Consider the following 18,564-nt stretch of genomic DNA (forward strand, 5'->3'; position numbering starts at 1 on the left):
ACAGATCTAAAAATGAGTCCCTTGACATTTTTCCATTCTGAATGGAAACACATTGGGCAGCAACGAAAAATTCATCCTTCGAGCCGGAATTGAACTACCTACCTAAGGATACCTGTTATCATCAACCTACAGTCCTGCATTCTACCAACTGAACTATCGAAGGGATAGATACAGTAACGGGGCACAATAAGTGCCAAACCTGACGTCCAAGAGCTTCTACATCGTTTTTGGTGATGATGGGCCATTAACGCATTATCACTCTCCATCTCTATAGCAGCAAGGACACACATATGCAGCCTAAACACACCACACACAATCATGGAGCTTATCTAACAGCTTGAATCCGCACAAAACTGGTGTACTCTTAAAAGTGTGAAGTGAGAGCCCCAGAAACACAGAACATTGGAAAAAACTACAGGATATTTTCACACCATATCCTTTACCCAGATAGACAGATAAGGATGAGGAATTGGTGAATTGACCCTTTGAAGGACAATTCCGTCGCAAAACGAACCTAGGGATTAATAACAGATGTGTACCCACTCTGTCGTTCTCTGGGACATATTTTCATGCTAATCGAATGTGTTTGTAGCTTGAAAAAAGCTAGCACAGACCGCTGATTAGCTTACAAAGCTAGTATTCAGGGCACAGGGAAAGTAAAAACAAATCGCTATTTATACCACTAAAAAGCTCAAAATATCACCACACTTCAACGGTAGCATTTTGAGGGTCCCTAAATGTTCCCTAAAACGTTCTCGTATACAGGCGGCCGCCGTCTTGGGAGCTACTTTCTTTCTAAACTATCTTTTTAATAAACTGTCTGTACACTTACAATGTTCTCAATGCTTCAGTTAACATTTAGGGACCCTCATTATGCTACTGTTGAAGTGTGGTGATATTTTGAGCCTTTTAGTGGTATAAATAGCGATTTGTTTTTACTTTCCCTGTACCCCGATTACTAGCGTTGTAAGCTAATCAGCGGTCTGCGCTAGCTTGTTTCAAGCTACAAACACATTCGATTAGCATGAAATCATGTCCCAGAGAACTACAGAGTGGGTACACATCTGTTATTGACAACATAACGACCACACTGAAAGTTAAGTATTGACATTCTGTTGAAAATATCACAGATTCATGCCCCCCAGGTATTGATCCTAATGGCACTTTACAAGTGAATGAATCTGAAAATGTTTTCTGCAGGGTAACATGTAGTACTAGTACTATTCCAGTTATAATCAACAATAGACCATACAAAGTGTTGAATCCCCTAAGTAATAAGAAGTTGACTGCAAACATAGTCAATTTAGCATCCAGTTCACGTCAGCCACAACCTGCACCAAAAAACGAGACAGTGTCTGTAACTCGACTCAGATCAGTTAAATCACAGGTAACCAAAAGAGGGGCAATACTTAACAACCTAATTGGAATTACAACTACCACTGCAATGATAGAACAGGATAGGAAAATTAGATGCGGTCTACTAAATATCAGATCTCTGTCTTCTAAAGCAATACTAGTAAACGAATTGATATCCGATAATCAAATTGATCTATTCTGTCTAACTGAAACATGGCTGGGCCATGAAGAGTATGTCAGTCTAAATGAAGCCACTCCTCCCACTCATATTAATACTCAAATTTCTAGAGGCTCAGGCCGAGGAGGGGGAGTTGCAGCCATATTTGACTCAAACCTGTTAATTAATTCTAAACCTAAACTAAATTATAACTCTTTTGAAAATCTCGTTCTTAATCTTCAGCATCCAACAAGGAAAACAGTACAGCCTATTATATTTGTTGTTGTCTACCGAGCACCAGGTCCATATTCTGAATTTTTATCTGAATTCTCAGAGTTTTTATCATGTGTAGTCCTAAAATCAGACAAAGTACTTATTGTAGGTGATTTTAATATCCATGTGGACGTTGACAGCAATAGCCTTAGTACTGCTTTCAACTCACTACTAGACTCAATTGGTTTCAGTCAGAGTGTGCATGAGGCCACGCACTGTTTTAACCACACCCTTGACCTTGTGCTGGCATATGGCATCAAAATTGAAGACGTAATAGTATTCCCGCAAAATCCTTTATTATCAGACCACTTCTTAATAACTTTCGAATTCTTACTACCCGATTATACAAAATTTGATAAAAGCTTCTACGCTAGAAGCCTATCTGACAGTGCTATAGCTAAATTCAAGGAAGATATTCCAACAGCACTAAACTCATTACCGTGCCGTAATATAACAGAGGATCTTTATGTAAACTTTAGTCCCTCTCAAATTGATAATTTCGTAGACGGTGCTACGGCCTGCCTACGGACTACTTTAGACTCTGTTGCTCCCCTTAAAAAGAAGACGATGAAGCAAAGGAAACTAGCACCTTGGTATAACTCCCAAACTCATAAATTAAAGCAAATCTTGCGCAAACTTGAAAGTAAATGGCGTTCCACCAAACTGGAAGAATCTCGTTTAGACTGGCAAGACAGTCTGAAAACCTATAGGAAGACCCTAAGAAAGGCCAGATCAGACTACTATTCATCACTAATAGAAGAAAATAAGAACAACCCAAGGTTTCTTTTCAGCACTGTAGCCAGGCTGACAGATAGCCACAGCTCTATTGAGCCATCTATTCCTATAGCTCTGAGTAGTGATGACTTCATGAGTTTCTTTAACGATAAAATTATAACAATTAGAGATACTATTCATCACCTCTTGCCCCCAACCTCTAATGGGTCACCTTTAACTGACAGACTGCTAGAAAGAACGACTAGACCTGACATATACTTAGATTGCTTTTATCCTATAAACCCTCAACAATTAATGCTAAAGGTCTCTTCAGCTAAGCCATCTACCTGTCTCTTGGACCCCATCCCAACGAGGCTACTTAAAGAAGCGTTACCCGTGGTTAACACTTCATTGCTAGATATGATAAATATGTCTTTATTGACAGGTTATGTACCGCAGTCATTTAAAGTAGCTGTGATAAAACCTCTACTGAAAAAACCACCCTCGATCCTTAGGTCTTAGCCAACTATAGACCTATATCTAACCTTCCCTTTCTCTCCAAGATCCTTGAGAAAGTAGTCGCTAATCAGTTATGTGATTTTCTACATAGCAATAGCTCATTTGAGGACTTTCAGTCAGGATTTAGAAAGCATCATAGCACAGAGACGGCACTGGTGAAAATTACTAACGACCTTCTAACTGCTTCAGACAAAGGACTTGTCTCCGTACTTGTCTTATTAGATCTTAGTGCTGCATTCGATACTATTGACCATACCATCCTCTTACAGAGACTGGAACATTTAGTTGGCATTAAAGGAATCGCACTAAACTGGTTTAAGTCCTACTTCTCTGATCGATCGCAATTTGTTAATGTTAACAATAAACCCTCCAATTACGCTAAAATTAACCATGGCGTTCCTCAAGGCTCAGTGCTTGGACCAATTCTATTCTCCTTATATATGCTTCCTCTAGGCAATATTATTAGGAAACACTCAATTAACTTTCACTGTTATGCGGATGACACCCAATTATATCTGTCAATCAAGCCAGACGAAACCAGCCAGCTAGCTAAACTTCAAGCTTGCATTAAAGATATAAAATCATGGATGGCCTACAATTTCCTGATGTTAAACTCAAACAAAACCGAAGTTATAGTGCTGGGCCCGAAACACCTACGAACCTCATTAGCCGAAGATATAATTACTCTGGATGGCATTGCCCTGGCCTCCAGTACTACTGTCAGAAATCTAGGAGTTATTTTTGATCAGGATCTATCCTTTAACGCCCATCTAAAACAAACCTCTAGAACAGCCTTTTTTCACCTTCGTAACATTGCTAAAATTAGGAACATCCTGTCTCAAAACGATGCTGAAAAACTAGTCCATGCATTCGTTACTTCCAGGCTGGACTACTGTAATTCCTTATTATCAGGATGCTCAAATAAGTCCCTTAGGACTCTCCAGCTGATCCAGAATGCTGCAGCGCGTGTTCTGACAAGAACTAAGAAAAGAGATCATATTTCTCCTGTATTAGCTTCTCTCCATTGGCTTCCTGTAAAATCCAGGATTGAATTTAAAATCCTTCTTCTGACCTATAAAGCTCTAAATGGTCAAGCTCCTTCATATCTTGAGGACCTCTTAGTACCTTATTGTCCCACTAGAGCACTACGCTCCCAGAATGCAGAGTTACTTGTGGTTCCTAGAGTCTCTAAAAGTAGAATAGGAGGCAGAGCCTTCAGCTATCAGGCTCCTCTCCTGTGGAACAAGCTCCCAATCTGGGTTCGGGGGGCAGACACCGTCGCTACATTTAAGACTAAAGTGAAAACTCTCCTCTTTGATAAAGCTTATAGTTAGGGAGTGAGGAGTTGCAGTGAACGCCTAGACCGGCGGGGCAGGGTGTATAGCTCCAGACACAGCACCCCTGCTTCTCTCTGCTTCTCTTTACAGTCATCAGATTTACCTATCGTATAATCAATAATATAGTGCCTCTCCTAGTTATGCTGTTATAATTCTAGACTGCCGAGGAAGTTCCTTCTTATGACACGCTCTTTTCTTTTGTTTCCTTTTATGCACATCCTGTCTCAGAAGTGCTTGTTACTCACCTAGCTCTGGGGAGTTTACTCCCCGGAGTCCTTATGTTTCTTCTTCGCCCAGAACATCGCCTCGGATTAGGGCGACACCAAGACCTGGGTCTTGGGTGCAGCTGTGGCTATGGACCTGCTACACCCTGCTATGCTCTGCGATTCCCTGCAATGCCCGGCTACGTCCTGCTGCGTCCACCCCGTCCACCCATGCTCTGCTGTGCCACGCTACATCCTGTACCGTCATAACCCCAACCGTCAGACACCGCCCACCAAGAGTCTGGGTCTGCCGAGGTTTCTTCCTAAAAGGGAGTTTTTCCTCGCCACTGTCGCAATAGCCACTGCTAATGCTTGCTCTTGGGGGAACTATTGGAATTGTTGGGACTTTATAGAGTGTGGTCTAGACCTACTCTATCTGTAAAGTGTCTCGAGATAACTCTTGTTATGATTTGATACTATAAATAAAATTGAATTGAATTATTAACCCCTAGGTTCGTTTTGCGCTGGAATTGTCCTTTAAATCACGTGTCAAACCCCAATTATGCAATACTCAAAGCAGAAATTGGCCGAATTTAGTTGTTGTAAAAAATATAATCATTGTTTTGCTTAATTTATTTAATTCTATGATGGCTAAGGAACTTTTTGCTGACTTTTGTAGGCCGAAATGCAGCAAAAGGCGACAAAAGTTGAAAAGAGTGACAAAAAAGCAACAAAAATGTTGCAATAACCAACATCACTGTTTGGCTACAGGACCGGGGCATACCTTTAATTGTCTTGCTTTCTGCTCCGTTTAGTTTCTTGCTGTGTGTTTCTCTTCATTAACAGGATCATGTTGTTCACCTTAAGGAGTAAAACAGCTTAATGGTCATAATTATTCAGCAACTACATTCGTTCATTTTTACGGTTTAAGCCCAGAAAGACATTAGGTCAATAGTGCGAAATATACAAGGCACCAAAATATTAAGTTTTTTTTTTAGCCCTTGTGTCCATTTGACCATGCCCGCGGGTCCTCCCCGGTCAAAACTGAAAATCAATACTTTTTCTGACGTTTTTGTCTCTTTTTGTCGACACTTTTGGTGCTTTTTTCAATGTTTTGGCGTTTTTTTGACGTTTAATGGTTCTTTTCACTACCATGTATAAAAACCACTAATTAACTTATTTCCAATAGTTTTACACTTATTTTTTGAATTCATTTCAATAAACCTCATTTATAGGAAATTACCTAATTCTTGATTTAAAAAAGGAGAACTGGGCACCTGTACAGCTCAGTTGATAAAGGGGGTACCCATATATAGAGGTTTACTCCTCGAAGCAGCGGGCCCGGGTTCGACTCCGACCTGCAGACCTTGGCTGCATGTCATTCCCCCCTCTCTCTCCCCTTTCATGTCTTCAGCTTTCCTGTCAAAAAAGGGCTGAAAATGCCCAAAAAAAGTATGAATTTAGACTAATATTATAATATGTAAAGGAAGCATAATCACAGACTTGTATATGTCAAAGTTCAGTGAGGATACTGTTTCAAAACAATGAATAAAACACCCAAAATTCAATGAAAGTAGAGATTCGATCTTTTGTTGTACTTGAAAAGCCCGTTGTATGGAATCATCCATGTTATTTTGGGGTAATTAAAATAAGGTAGTTAAAGAGAAACCCATATTTCTGATATAGATATTTTGAAAACAGGTCAAATTTGACCCAAAGACAACACCAGGGTTAATTGGTAAGTCTTTAAAGAAACTCATTCAACCTCTTACATGGAGAGACAAATGGCAGAAAACAGGCCAGGAAAGGATACTTTCTTGTTACTGTGATCATCCACATTCATGCTGCTGATCTTATCACCTGTCATTGATGCACTACCTAACAAATTATTTGTGCAATGGTATCTAGTTAACTAGCTACCATTCACTGTAATAAGATGTACTAGTACATTCACAACAAAGTGTTGCTAACCTTAACAGTAAAGCTAATAACAGAAGATATACTCTGTATGCCAACAAACGCCAATAACTGCAATCAATGTGAGGTAAATGTAGGTCAACTAACATCTGGTTATAGTAGCATGTGAAGTGTTGCTTAAGCTATCTGCATTTAGAATCCAACTAGCTATTATGTTTCGATGAACAATAACTTAACATAGAATACCAATACTGACTAGATTCATGAAAGGTCAGATAATGCGTAAAAATGTCAAAAATGCAGTAATTTTATCAACTTACCTGTGACCATGCTTGGGAAACACTGAAAATAAAAGGGGTTAAATGCTGGACCTATTCAATGCTTGGAACTATTGTGTTGCTTCCTCCTTTTCCAATAAAGACAGAAGTCTATGAAAGCGTTGCACCTCTCTCTTTCAACGGGTCTGGGTATCGCCATTAGATATAAAATACTTCTATAATATATATATACACGTTATCGTTTTTTCCTCCTTTTTCAAGTAAGACCAACCTCTAGTTTCCAGAGCCAATCAATGTGCCAAGTCAATGTGAGTTTCCAATGTGTGCCTATGAGCATTCAGAAAATGCTGAGGGCAGGATTTGAAACATGATCACCCGCCAGAAAACATCCAAATACAGTCACGTTTGTATGCTAACAAACGCCAATAACTGCAATTAATTTGAGGTAAATGTAGGTCATCTAACATCTGGTTGTGGTAGCAAGCAAAGTGTTGCTTAACTTAGCTATCTGCATTTAGAATCTAACTAGCTATTATCTTTCGATTGACAATAACTTAAAGCTGGCTACATAGAATACCAATACTGGCTAGATTCATTAAAAGGTCAGATAATGCGTAGAAATGTCAAAAATGCAGTAATTTTATCAACTTACCTGTGACCATGCTTGGGAAACAAAAAAACATGAAAGGGGTTTAATGCTGGAACTATTGAATGTTTAAAACTATTGGTTGCATGCGTTGCTTCCTCCTTTTCCGATCAGAAGTCTTTGGCTGCTTTTAATGTTTGTGTATTGATAAGTTTGATTATGTCCCTGTCTTTTTATGCAATTGTTTTAATGTGTTTCTCTATTTCTACTGTTATTTTTATATGTGCGAATACGTTAGGCCGGCAATACGTCATTACGAGGGACGTCTCAACACCACGCCCCTTTTCTGGGGGAAAACAATCCTGCGTTCCCTTTAGACGACAACAGCGTAAACGACAGAGGAAATGTAAATCGCAAAACCAACCAGACTTTTACTTTAAACAAACCGTTTTCAATTAATAACTATGCCAAAAAGTTGCTGAGTAGTTTGTTGCACCAACAATACATCCAAAAACCCTGGTCTTCGATTTGTCCTCTTGCCATGACCTAAAATAGATCCTGATAGATGGGCTTTGGCTCCAGGCTATAGACCAGACCGGCTTCAGCCTATAGACCAGACCGGCATCGCCAAGGCTCCCTATGAGAGAGAAGAATCGTGCTGTCACATCAGGACAGAAACAGGAAAATGCCGAAAAGCTGTTGTGACTGATATATGAGGCTCATAAGATACGTGAATATTCTCAGTCAGAGTTACTACTGATGGATAGCTAACATTAGCTTAAGTGGGAGGCTGCTAACAGTTTAGCAGCATCAGACTGTCGTCTCCAACTAAATCTCAGCTTATAGACCAAACAGTTGGTTATTAATAACAGGTTGATTAATAACAGGTTGATTAATTACAGACGACACTCAGCCTAACTATAGTGATTTAATCAGATATGTATTTGCAGTATGTGCCACTGTGTTGGGTCATTGATCCACTGATGCGAGGGAAGACTGAGGGGACATGAGGGTGATCGACCTTCATTTATTAAGGTATCGTGAACGCTCGGGTTCAGGCGAGGTCACAGAATAAACATTAGACATGTTTATAAAACAAACATCTGTTTAACAAGAAATAAATCCACACGCATTTGTCAAAATTATGATCCAAACACACGTCAAATTGCATTGACTTCTATGGGATTGTATATTTTCTATGCCCAAAAAGTGGGCGCGGCCTTCAGTTTTAGCGAAGCACCCGTACGTGCCGGCCTAACATATGTCTTTGCTGTCAGTTTCATGTGTGATTGTATATCAGCTCCATTGAAAAGCACTACACACTACACATAAACAAGGAAATACGTTTTGTGTAAATGTTTTATTCTGTGCCAAATATGCTTTTGTGTGTGCAAAAATGTAACTATATTGTGTGGTTCAAACATGAGGCTTAGCTTAGCCTCAGTGCCTTGCTCATAATGCAGCTATCTGAGGTAGGCCTACTGTTCATCAGGACCTCCAAAGAGTCATGAATGAAAGTGATGTCATTTATTAAAGATGAAAAGAAATGATAAACAGCTGCAATTGCTTAATTTTTTTGAGTCATTTTCAAGCAAAATTGCCAAAATGTAATTGTGGATATACACAATCACATTTTACAGGTCTCTTTAGACTTCTGAGATATTATATCTTTAGCTTTTGGTTTTGGGTTTTGGTTTCCTCTGGTAAATTGTGATGAGCATTTTTTTAAGTGAATATTTTGTCACAATATGTGCATTTACAGGTTTAATAAACAACACATTTTCTGACTTGTCTTGCACACATAAGAGACTGAAACTATTAATTCTGTGCGGTGTTGTCGTGCTTTGGCCTCAGTCTTAAAGGGCTGCTATAAGTTTCTTAAACCACCAGATGTCACTGTGTTTGCTGAGTTTAAAGCCCTCAAGCTACTGAGGGTTTTTTGGCACAAACAGAAGGAAATCCTTTACAATACATTACAATGTATCTTTACAATAGTTGTGTGTTAGTGTTTGCTCTATTTTCTTCTGATGCTTATGATTAGTTACAGTGTGTTTGTGTAAAACTGTGTTTGTGGTTTGTGTCTGTGAGGTGGGGGGCAGAGTTTACCAATATATTTTGAAAGGTTGGGTGTTTTTCATTCTTGTGTTTTCTTATTTGTATATTTTTCAATTTTTCTCTTCTGTAGTCTTACATTTTTTGTATTATTCTGTACATTTTGCATGTTGCTATGTGTATTTTAATGTATGCATACAAGTTGTAATGAAACGTGCTGCATAAAAGTGCCTTACCTTTCACTTACCTTTCCTTACCTTGCCTTTTAATGTGTTTCATGCTATCATTTACCCAAAAAAGGCCCTTTAATGTAATTTTCTTTGATTTCACAGTGTACAGAGTCCTTGACAGTTTATATTATAGCAATAAAGTTAATTTAGTATTCATACTAGGGCTGCCAAAATTAACGCAATAATGAGTTAACGCAAATTCCTTTTCATTTTAATTTTTTAAACGCATGCGTAATTCGGGCCCCAGGCCGCTCTGTAGATTAGGGAAATCAGAAGGTGATGCAGCAGTAACGTTGTGGATGGCTAGCAGGAACTGTGAAGTGCTCCATGTTAACATCCAGTGGATCGCCGTCCGCCGTCCACCGTCTGGCTCGCCGCGGCGAAGTGAAGCGTATCTCCGGTCTGATCTGATCAGACCCGCGGTGTGCTGAAGGTGTTTCTGGAGAACGTGATCCATGACGCCGTCACCTACACCGAGCACGCCAAGAGGAAGATCGTGAACGCCATGGATGTGGTATACGCTTTGAAGAGGAAGGGCCGCCGCACGCTGTAGGGGTTCGGAGGTTAAACCTGATCCTGAGTCACAAATAAAAGGCTCTTTTAAGAGCCACACTCTTCATCTAAAGAGAGTGTTCCCGTTCTGAGGAACAGGCTTTATTACTTACATTTTTAACTATATCAATGATCGATAATAAGCAGCTCAAGACCCAGGAAAGAGAAACAAAGCTCCTTGAGCAGAAATGGATAAAGATAACGGTCTTTTGAATGGCAAGTTCAGATGTTTCACTCCACAAGACTTACGTTATTTGCATGTCCTGTCGATGTGAACTGAGTTACCACTGGAGTACGTTGTATCTCAGATACCCCTTCAGCATTAAAACTTGAAAAATATGCCTTTTAAAATACATTTAGAACAGATAAATGTGTGATAAATTTGTGATTAATCGTGAAATAACTATGGACAATCATGCGATAGTCAAGATTAAATATTTGAATCGATTGACAGCCCTAATTTATCGCCTACATAAAACCGTAAATTAGATTTTCTACTAACAAGAGAATAAGCAGTAGACGGTGTGTTCTAACACTGTGATTCCCAACTAGACGTACTTCTGTTGTTGCCTGGGAGTACTGTACTTGGAAAGATTGTGGAGCAGCTTAACTAATTGATGAATGAATAAATGATTTGAATAAAAGAATATATCAGCTGTAACACCTGAACATGTAGCAGTTATATAAAAGTGCTTAAAAAACTAGTAAGCAAGCAAGCACAGAAGTTTAAACAGGTAGCTAAAACTAATAAATTACAGTTCAAATGATAAGCTAAAAGTAATGAATAAATGGTTGAAACTTTCAGCTTCACTTCCAAGTAGTAGTAGTATGATTGTTGCCCAAACCAACCTTAATATTGACAGTTCAGTTGTATGAAAAGCTTAACAAAATCCACTTTTATAATACGAATAGTGTTATACGTTTGTAACATATATTGGGAATAGATGAAGGGGTACGTGAGTTCATCTGACAGGACTGTTGGGAGACCTCAGAAAAAAAGGTTGGGAACCACTACAGATGTAAATGCACACTTACCTCCTGTTAACCATCCTGAATGAGAGCTCACCTGAGAGCCTGTAGCTCCACCTGTCTCCAGTCACCTGTCACTGCAATTGCTGCTGGCGCCAACCCCGTCCCTGATGACATGATTCACAAACATATCAGATACATGTCCTGTGGATAATTCTGCATAACTGATCCAATGCGTACAGATCACTCAAACAAGACAATAGCTCTTTTAAGACATGGAATATGTAACATTGCTGGCTTCATCTATCCACAATTAGCACCATCTACAAATGCTGGTAAAATATGCAAAGTGGCTGGGACATTTGCTTCACTCACCAGCCAAAACATAATGCTATGCTAATCCATTAAATGGCTGGTAAAATGTAAACATGCATTAGCTATTTGGCTGGTGGACCCTACAGATACATGTGGATAATTCTGCATAGCCTAACTTATATAATGCTTACAGATCACTTAAACAAGACAATAATCCTTTTACAGTAAGACATGGAATATGTGACATGGCTTCATCTATCTGTTATAAAGCAAGACAGATGTGTCCATTAGGTAAATGTTACTGACGTCTTTTTCAGAATCAGAATCAGAATACTATCTGACATGACAGGTGCATTACAGAAAGGCCTACAACAGGGGTCTTCAATGTTTCTTAAGCCAAGGACTCCTTATCTTAGAGAGAGACAGAGGAGGGGCCCCCTACTACATATTTTATAAAATTAAGTTGCATATTTAACTCTGCCTACAATAAAAGCCTTAAGCTTTTATACATACATGTTTAGTGCATAGAAAATTAAGCTATAACAATAATTGTTGGCATGATTTTATAAATCATGTTTTAGTGTTAAACATACATGTGACAGTAAATCCTTAGGATGAACTGTATCTGTGGATGTAAGAGACTACCTTACCTATACGGCTGTAAGCCTTTCATTAATGTCTTTTTGTCACAAATAGGCTGATTTATATTTGCTAATAACATGTTGGATTCATGTTAATACATTTGAATTTTTGAAAAAGCTTTCAAAAGTTGCAAAGGAATTCCCTTCATTCATTTTGCCAGATGATGGTCTAGTACCGAAACGTTGCCTACTATTAAATTTATTTTTTGCAAGATAGACAGTGTGCGGGAGTTTCTCTGCAACTGCAAAATAAAGAGAAATTAAAGTGCCCAAGAGTTGCATAATTGTGCAATGCCGCAGTTAAAATACCAAAGAAAGTTTTAGTTTTTCATTTTTATCCTATTATATATTCTTTATGTTTCTGTTACATCTTGTTTGAATGCCTTTTTATGTTGTATGCAGACTACAGCACTTGCCTTGTTGAAAAGTGCTTAACAAACTTTTCTTGCCTTTGCTAACAATAGCTTAGCTAATGTGAGCTTGCAGAAATCCTGCAGAATGCTGGTCCTGCATGGCACCCGATGTACACAATATTTACCCCTATATGGTATGCCCTATAGACACACATATTTACCACAGTGGGTCTTGCACATAGGTCTTGCATTATATTTGGATTCCCTAGCTTTTCTTTCAGAACTGACTTCCACACATTTCTTGACATATTACACACATTAATACAACCAATGGTTCCCTTTCTCTTCTTCTTTAAATATTGCATTACTCACTGAAAGACCAGAAGTTCAAATATGTAGACAGAAATACTTATTTTCTTTCCTCGATGGTGGCTGCTATTGTGGGATGTATGTAAACTTGCCTTGTTGAAAAGTGCTTAACAAAATTGTCTTGACTTTTGCTAACAATAGCTTAGCTAATGTGAGCTTGCAGAAGTTGTGCTAGTCCACCTGTTATGTTAGTAAAATGGTTGCTAAGTTACAAACATGCTAACATTACTTACATTTGTACTCTTCTTCAAATGACTCGGTGTCCTCCATTTACGAAATACAAACTGAGAGTATATCTGGTTAAAAAATAAAGCAGCTAACGTTTGCTGAAGTTAAGTTTAACTTTATCGTCAAGCGTTAGGTGAGATAACGTTCGTCCACCGGAGCTTTCTTTCCGCGGGAGAAGAACAAAATGGCGAAGGATCAAGTATGATGGAAAGTGATACACGAGGCAATCATAAAGATCCGTCTCTCTCTCTCTTTCAACCGTCGATCAAACGTTTTTAACTGACCGAACGATCAGAGAGAACGGTGGAACGGTGGAACGGTGGAACGAGTCCGGGTTGCCAGGTAACCAGAGTTTTCCCCATTTCTCGCCGCCTTTCTGATCGTCTTTTCTGTCTTTTAAAATATTGTAATTTCTCTTTCTTTTCTTTTCTTTTTTTATCTTATTGACGAATAATAAAAATATAAGAACTATAGGCTATCTATAATTAAAACAAGAAAATAAATGTAGCCTATAATCAAACCAAAGACCACCCTCTAAAATGTGGGCTATAACTTTTATATGTTTTTATTTATCCATAGTAGATAGATAGATAGATAATAGATATACTTTATTAATCCCAAACTGGGAAATTACTGTGTTACAGCAGCAAGTTACAAGGACATTCACACATACACACACATACAGAAAATACAAGAAATATAGCCTACTAAAATTAGATAAAATACAATAACAATATGATAACAAAAGATTAAAATACCAGAACACCTTCTGAAAAAAATAACAACAAAACAAGTGTAGAATAACATTTTCAACCTACATAGTAGGCTATATAGCCTATAACAAAATGAAATATGTATAATATGAAATATGAAGTAACCAGTTTGCAAGCAGCATAATCAATGTGTTGTTTGTATTTATTTTATGTAGGCTATTTTAACAAATAGTCTGATATGAATGGTGTATTGTTTTTTATTAATAAAGATGAGGGGAAAATACCTCTCCACTACAGGACTAGATAGATAGATAGATAGATAGATAGATAGATAGATAGATAGATAGATAGATAGATAGATAGATAGATAGATAGATTAATAGGTCCCAGTAACTTACAGACATCACACACAACATACACATAAACAGGATGATAAAATAACAAATAACAACAACAAAAACAACTCCGCATGAACAATATGGACAATAAAAGAAAAGATACTAAATAAAAAATCCGCATGAATGTACCAAGGGATGTAAAAGCAACTACAGTAATGGGCTATGGCCACTACGGGGCGCAATGGTCTACTTTTTCCACGTCTGTGTAACCGAGACAAATGTTCGTGCTTTTATTTTGAAAGTGCGATGAGGAAGTGTGCGTTTCATTGTTCGCGTTGACTCCGGTGCTGCTCGTGCTCGCTCAGCCTCCTCCCGTCGTCGCCATGGTGCAGATGATGGAGTCGCAGTGCGAGTATTTCATGTATTTCCCGGCGGTGCCCATCACGGATCTGTCGGACCCGGCACGGTACCGCACTCTGCCCCGCCGGAGTCACCTCTACCTGGGGGAGACGGTCCGATTCCTGCTGGTGCTGCGCTGCAGGGACGCTGGGGCGACGCCAACCGAGCACGGCCCCGGTAAGGAAGGGGGCGGGGGGGCGCATCCATCTGGCTCTGGATGAAAGGGAGGAGGGGAGAAAGATATTTTGTACTGTCTCTGTAATATTCATGCAGGCAAACAATGTGCGTCCCTTTTAACTAGGCCTATGCTGAAAGCATTGAGTGCAGAATGTGCAAAAAATATATAGTATCTAGTTGGCCCTATATATAATCAGTGTACACAAACTATAGCCTTCTATTTCATTAACTAGATATACTAGATACTAGCCTTTATTTTATTTTTTATTTTATTGGTTTATTTCATAGGGACTATGCATATTTATGAACATTTTTGTATTAAAAAAAAACACCATGTAGGCTAAATATGCCAGAATTAGTAAAAATAACTACTTTTCATCTGCAGTCCCTAGTCAGGTGACATAGGACTAACATAGAGACAGCCAGCAGTCATACAGCACTCATTCATTATAAGTTAAAAGGTACACATAATGGTGACATATGCATGACAAAGACATTATTCATCCACCTCTATAGGCTACTGCATTTAACAGTGAAAGTGTATGGGTGATGAAATGTGTGACAGTTAAAAGTGAGTGCATCTCTGTTTAAAGTGCGTTTTAAAGGTGTTGAATGTAGGACTCTCTCTGATTGGGAGGGGCGAGCTATTCAAGAGTTTACCTCCTATTATTGACAATACCTTTTGTCCAGAAGTGGGGCGTCTAAATGGTATCACCCAGTCCCCTTTTACAGAGGCCCGTGTTCTACCTCCACTTTCAAGTCTTTGGAAGAAGCCATGCAGCGGAGGGCGGGGGGGGGCAAGATTATGTAGCACTTTATTATAATTTTTGCGCATTCTGCACTCAATCCATTCATCCATTCATCCTCTCATTCCTCTGCACACAGTGGTGTAGTCTAATGTATTGTAGTGGGTATACTGTTCTGTATATTGGCCAGAATCGGCATTTGGGGGAGAGGGGGCCATGTCATAGTGGGGGCTCTGGCTGTCCTCCCCAGGGAAGTTTTGAGCATCAACGACTTCATTTCCTGTTTTTGGATACACCAATTTACTGTGGAAATACCTTTATTTATCCTATGTGAAGAAGAAAAACACAGATGACAATAATTAATATATCAAAAATATAACAGAAAGTATGTTGTTGCGTGTCACCGGGCATTTTTATGTGGGTATATGGGAATCCTGGAGCTTTCTTAGTGGGTATACTGCGTATACCTGCGTATCACGTAGACTACACCACTGACTGTACACAAACTATAGCCTTCTAGTTCACTTACTATATATATACTAGGTACTAGCCTTTATAGTTTTTGCACATTCTGCACTCAATCCATTCAGCCTCTTTTTTCCTATATGTTAAACAGCTATTTTGTATGGGCTATATTTGTTTCTGTAGCCTAGCTATTGTTTTTTTTTATATTAATGTTCAATATGTTTGTTTGGTTGTTTGTTTATGTATGCACCAACAACCAAGACCAATTCCTGGGTTAACCCGTGTTGTTTTCTCGTCGACCGTGCAACTTTTAGGTTCTCTGGGTCAAATACGTTGATTTTTGAACGTATTTGTCACTTTTTCCACGTTTTTTGTCACTTTTTCCGATGTTTTTGACGATTTTCGTCGACTTTTTTGATGCTTTTTTCAACGTTCTTTTTTCAAATGCTATAAAATTAAATAAAACACCCAAATTCAATGAAAGTAGTGAACTGATCATTTATTCTACCTGTGAAGAGCGTTGCATGGAACCACCCACGTTATTTTTTTGAGTATTTTTTAGAAAGAAACCCAAATTCCTGATATAGAAACTTATTGAAAATGGGTCAAATTCGACCCCGAGGAAACAGGAGGGTTAAAAGATACATTCCTCTGCACATACCAAACGGTAGCCAGAACGTCAGAGGTGAAGGATTATGGACTGACTGTAGCCAGTGAAAATGTTCACGTGCATGAATATTATCTGCATGTTTGCATGCTTTTCCAGCAGGGGGCGCTGAGGGCACTGCAGCCGGTTTTGGGACGGAGTCAGCCAGTAGCCGGGCGTGGAGGGAGCTGGCCGGCTCTCTGTGCGCCGTGGCCAGCGTGAGTCCCGGTGAGAGCAGCCGCCATCGAGGCAACCACCACCAGCATCACCATGACTACCAGAGCAGCGGGGACGAGGCCAACGAGGACGGCGAGGAAGACTACATTGCAGCGGCGGAGGCAGCCATCGCAGCGCTCGGCAGCAGGGTGGACTCCCGGTGTCGGAGCTTCAGGGACTGCAAGCCGTTGCTCATCCACAACTCATCTGGGACGGCGGCGAGGGAGTTCCGCAGGGCGCCTGTTCAGGTACCGCTGCGTTACTTATGTTGACAATTCACAGCTGTGTGTGAGATAACTATCTCATTACCTCACACATTACAATATCGCACTCTTATGCTACTTGCACACTGGTTACTTTATATTCAATATTATACATATTTTATTTTGTTATAAATACTATGTATGTGGGTTAGGGCTGGGCAATAATTCAATATGATCATTTGTCGTATTTCAATGGGAATCATATTGTGGTGAAATCATATATCGAGATATCGTGATATACAATTACGTTGTCTAAATTGATAAAAACATGCACATACTAACTCCATTTTCTCAGAAAATCTGTTGTGAAACATCATGAGGGAATATCATTTGAAGAATTGCAGATTTGATTTAACATCACGCTACTAAAATCTCATTGTTAAAAATATTTTGTGAAAGCACCGATTGTCAACCCTACAATATTGTCGCAATATCGATATCGATGTATTTGGTCAGGAATATCGTGATATCTGATTTTCTCCATATCGCCCAGCCCTAATGTGGGTTGTAAATTTGATTCTACACTTGTATATTTAGGGCTGTTAGTAGGGGTTAGTAGGGGCTGGGGAAAAAAATTAATGAAAATTGCAACACAAATCAAATCAAAATCCATGTATTGTAAAAGAATCCAATCCAGGCTAAAAGCATATCTTCATATTGTGTGTTTGTTTAAGTGAAGAAAAGGTAGCACATGTCAAGCTCCCAAGATAAAGACGACAAAATAATGAAATATTAGTGTTTTGTCCTCCTTGGGGGGAAGGACAGAGGAAAGGAAGTAAGTAGGGAGGAAAGAAGGATGAAAGACAGAATGCAAGGATGGAAAGAAAAGGGAAGATTGGAAGAATGGAAGGAAAGTTAAGGAAGAATAAATAAGGATGGACAGAAAAAAGGAAGGAAGGGAAGAAGACGAGGTAGGAAAGGAAAGGAGAGAAGGAGAAAAGGAGGGAGGATTTCCTGTCCCAGAGGCGAGAAGACACTAGAACATATTCACATTTAACACGCTGTGTTTTCTAAAGACAATCTAATTTAGAAGTTTTTGTTGTCATGGTTTTTTTTCTGCATTTTTGGCGCGTTTAAAAAAAATTTAATGTTTTTCTGGCTTTTTTCAATGTTTTTTGAATGATGTTTTTTATTATTTCTAATATGTATTTAGTTTACTGTCACAGAGGAAAGAAGACACTAGAAAATATTCCCCTTCAACAAGTTTTTGGTTGTTTTTTTTCCACTTTTAAAAAAACTTTTTTGTTACCTTTTTTGACGGGTTTTTTCCAAAGTTTTTTCTACTTTGTTGCTGCTTTTTAGTTTAGCTTCAAGTATGTTTTTTATGTTTCTGACTGACTTTATTAGTTACTTACTTATTAGTGTTTTGTCCTCTTTGGCTTGGACGCTTGAGATGTGCTACCTTTTCTTCATTATTTGGAAAACAAAATGTCAGAAAATGGTGAAAAATGTGGATCAGTGTTTCCCAAAGTCCAAGATGACGTCCTCAAATGTCTTATTTTGTCCACAACTCAAAGACAGATAGACAGACAGACAGACAGACAGACAGACA

General features: G+C 38.9%; 1 protein-coding gene across 2 annotated transcripts in view; it reads left to right on the forward strand.

The window, feature by feature from the left end:
• Window positions 1–14,410: 14,410 nt before the first annotated feature.
• LOC116055000 (microtubule-associated protein 11-like) overlaps window positions 14,411–18,564 on the forward strand; it is a 15,585-nt gene continuing 11,431 nt past the window's right edge. The window contains exons 1-2 of one of the 2 annotated variants that reach the window (XM_035990815.1): window positions 14,411–14,676; window positions 16,657–16,997. In XM_035990815.1, the coding sequence (XP_035846708.1) occupies window positions 14,484–14,676; window positions 16,657–16,997 (534 nt within the window). In that variant the 5' untranslated portion in view covers window positions 14,411–14,483. Of the gene's footprint in view, window positions 14,677–16,653; window positions 16,998–18,564 lie in introns of both variants that reach the window. The other variant, XM_031306751.2, reaches the window with a different exon arrangement.

Source organism: Sander lucioperca, chromosome 13, assembly GCF_008315115.2.
Source record: "Sander lucioperca isolate FBNREF2018 chromosome 13, SLUC_FBN_1.2, whole genome shotgun sequence".
In the NCBI taxonomy this organism is placed as follows: domain Eukaryota; kingdom Metazoa; phylum Chordata; class Actinopteri; order Perciformes; family Percidae; genus Sander; species Sander lucioperca.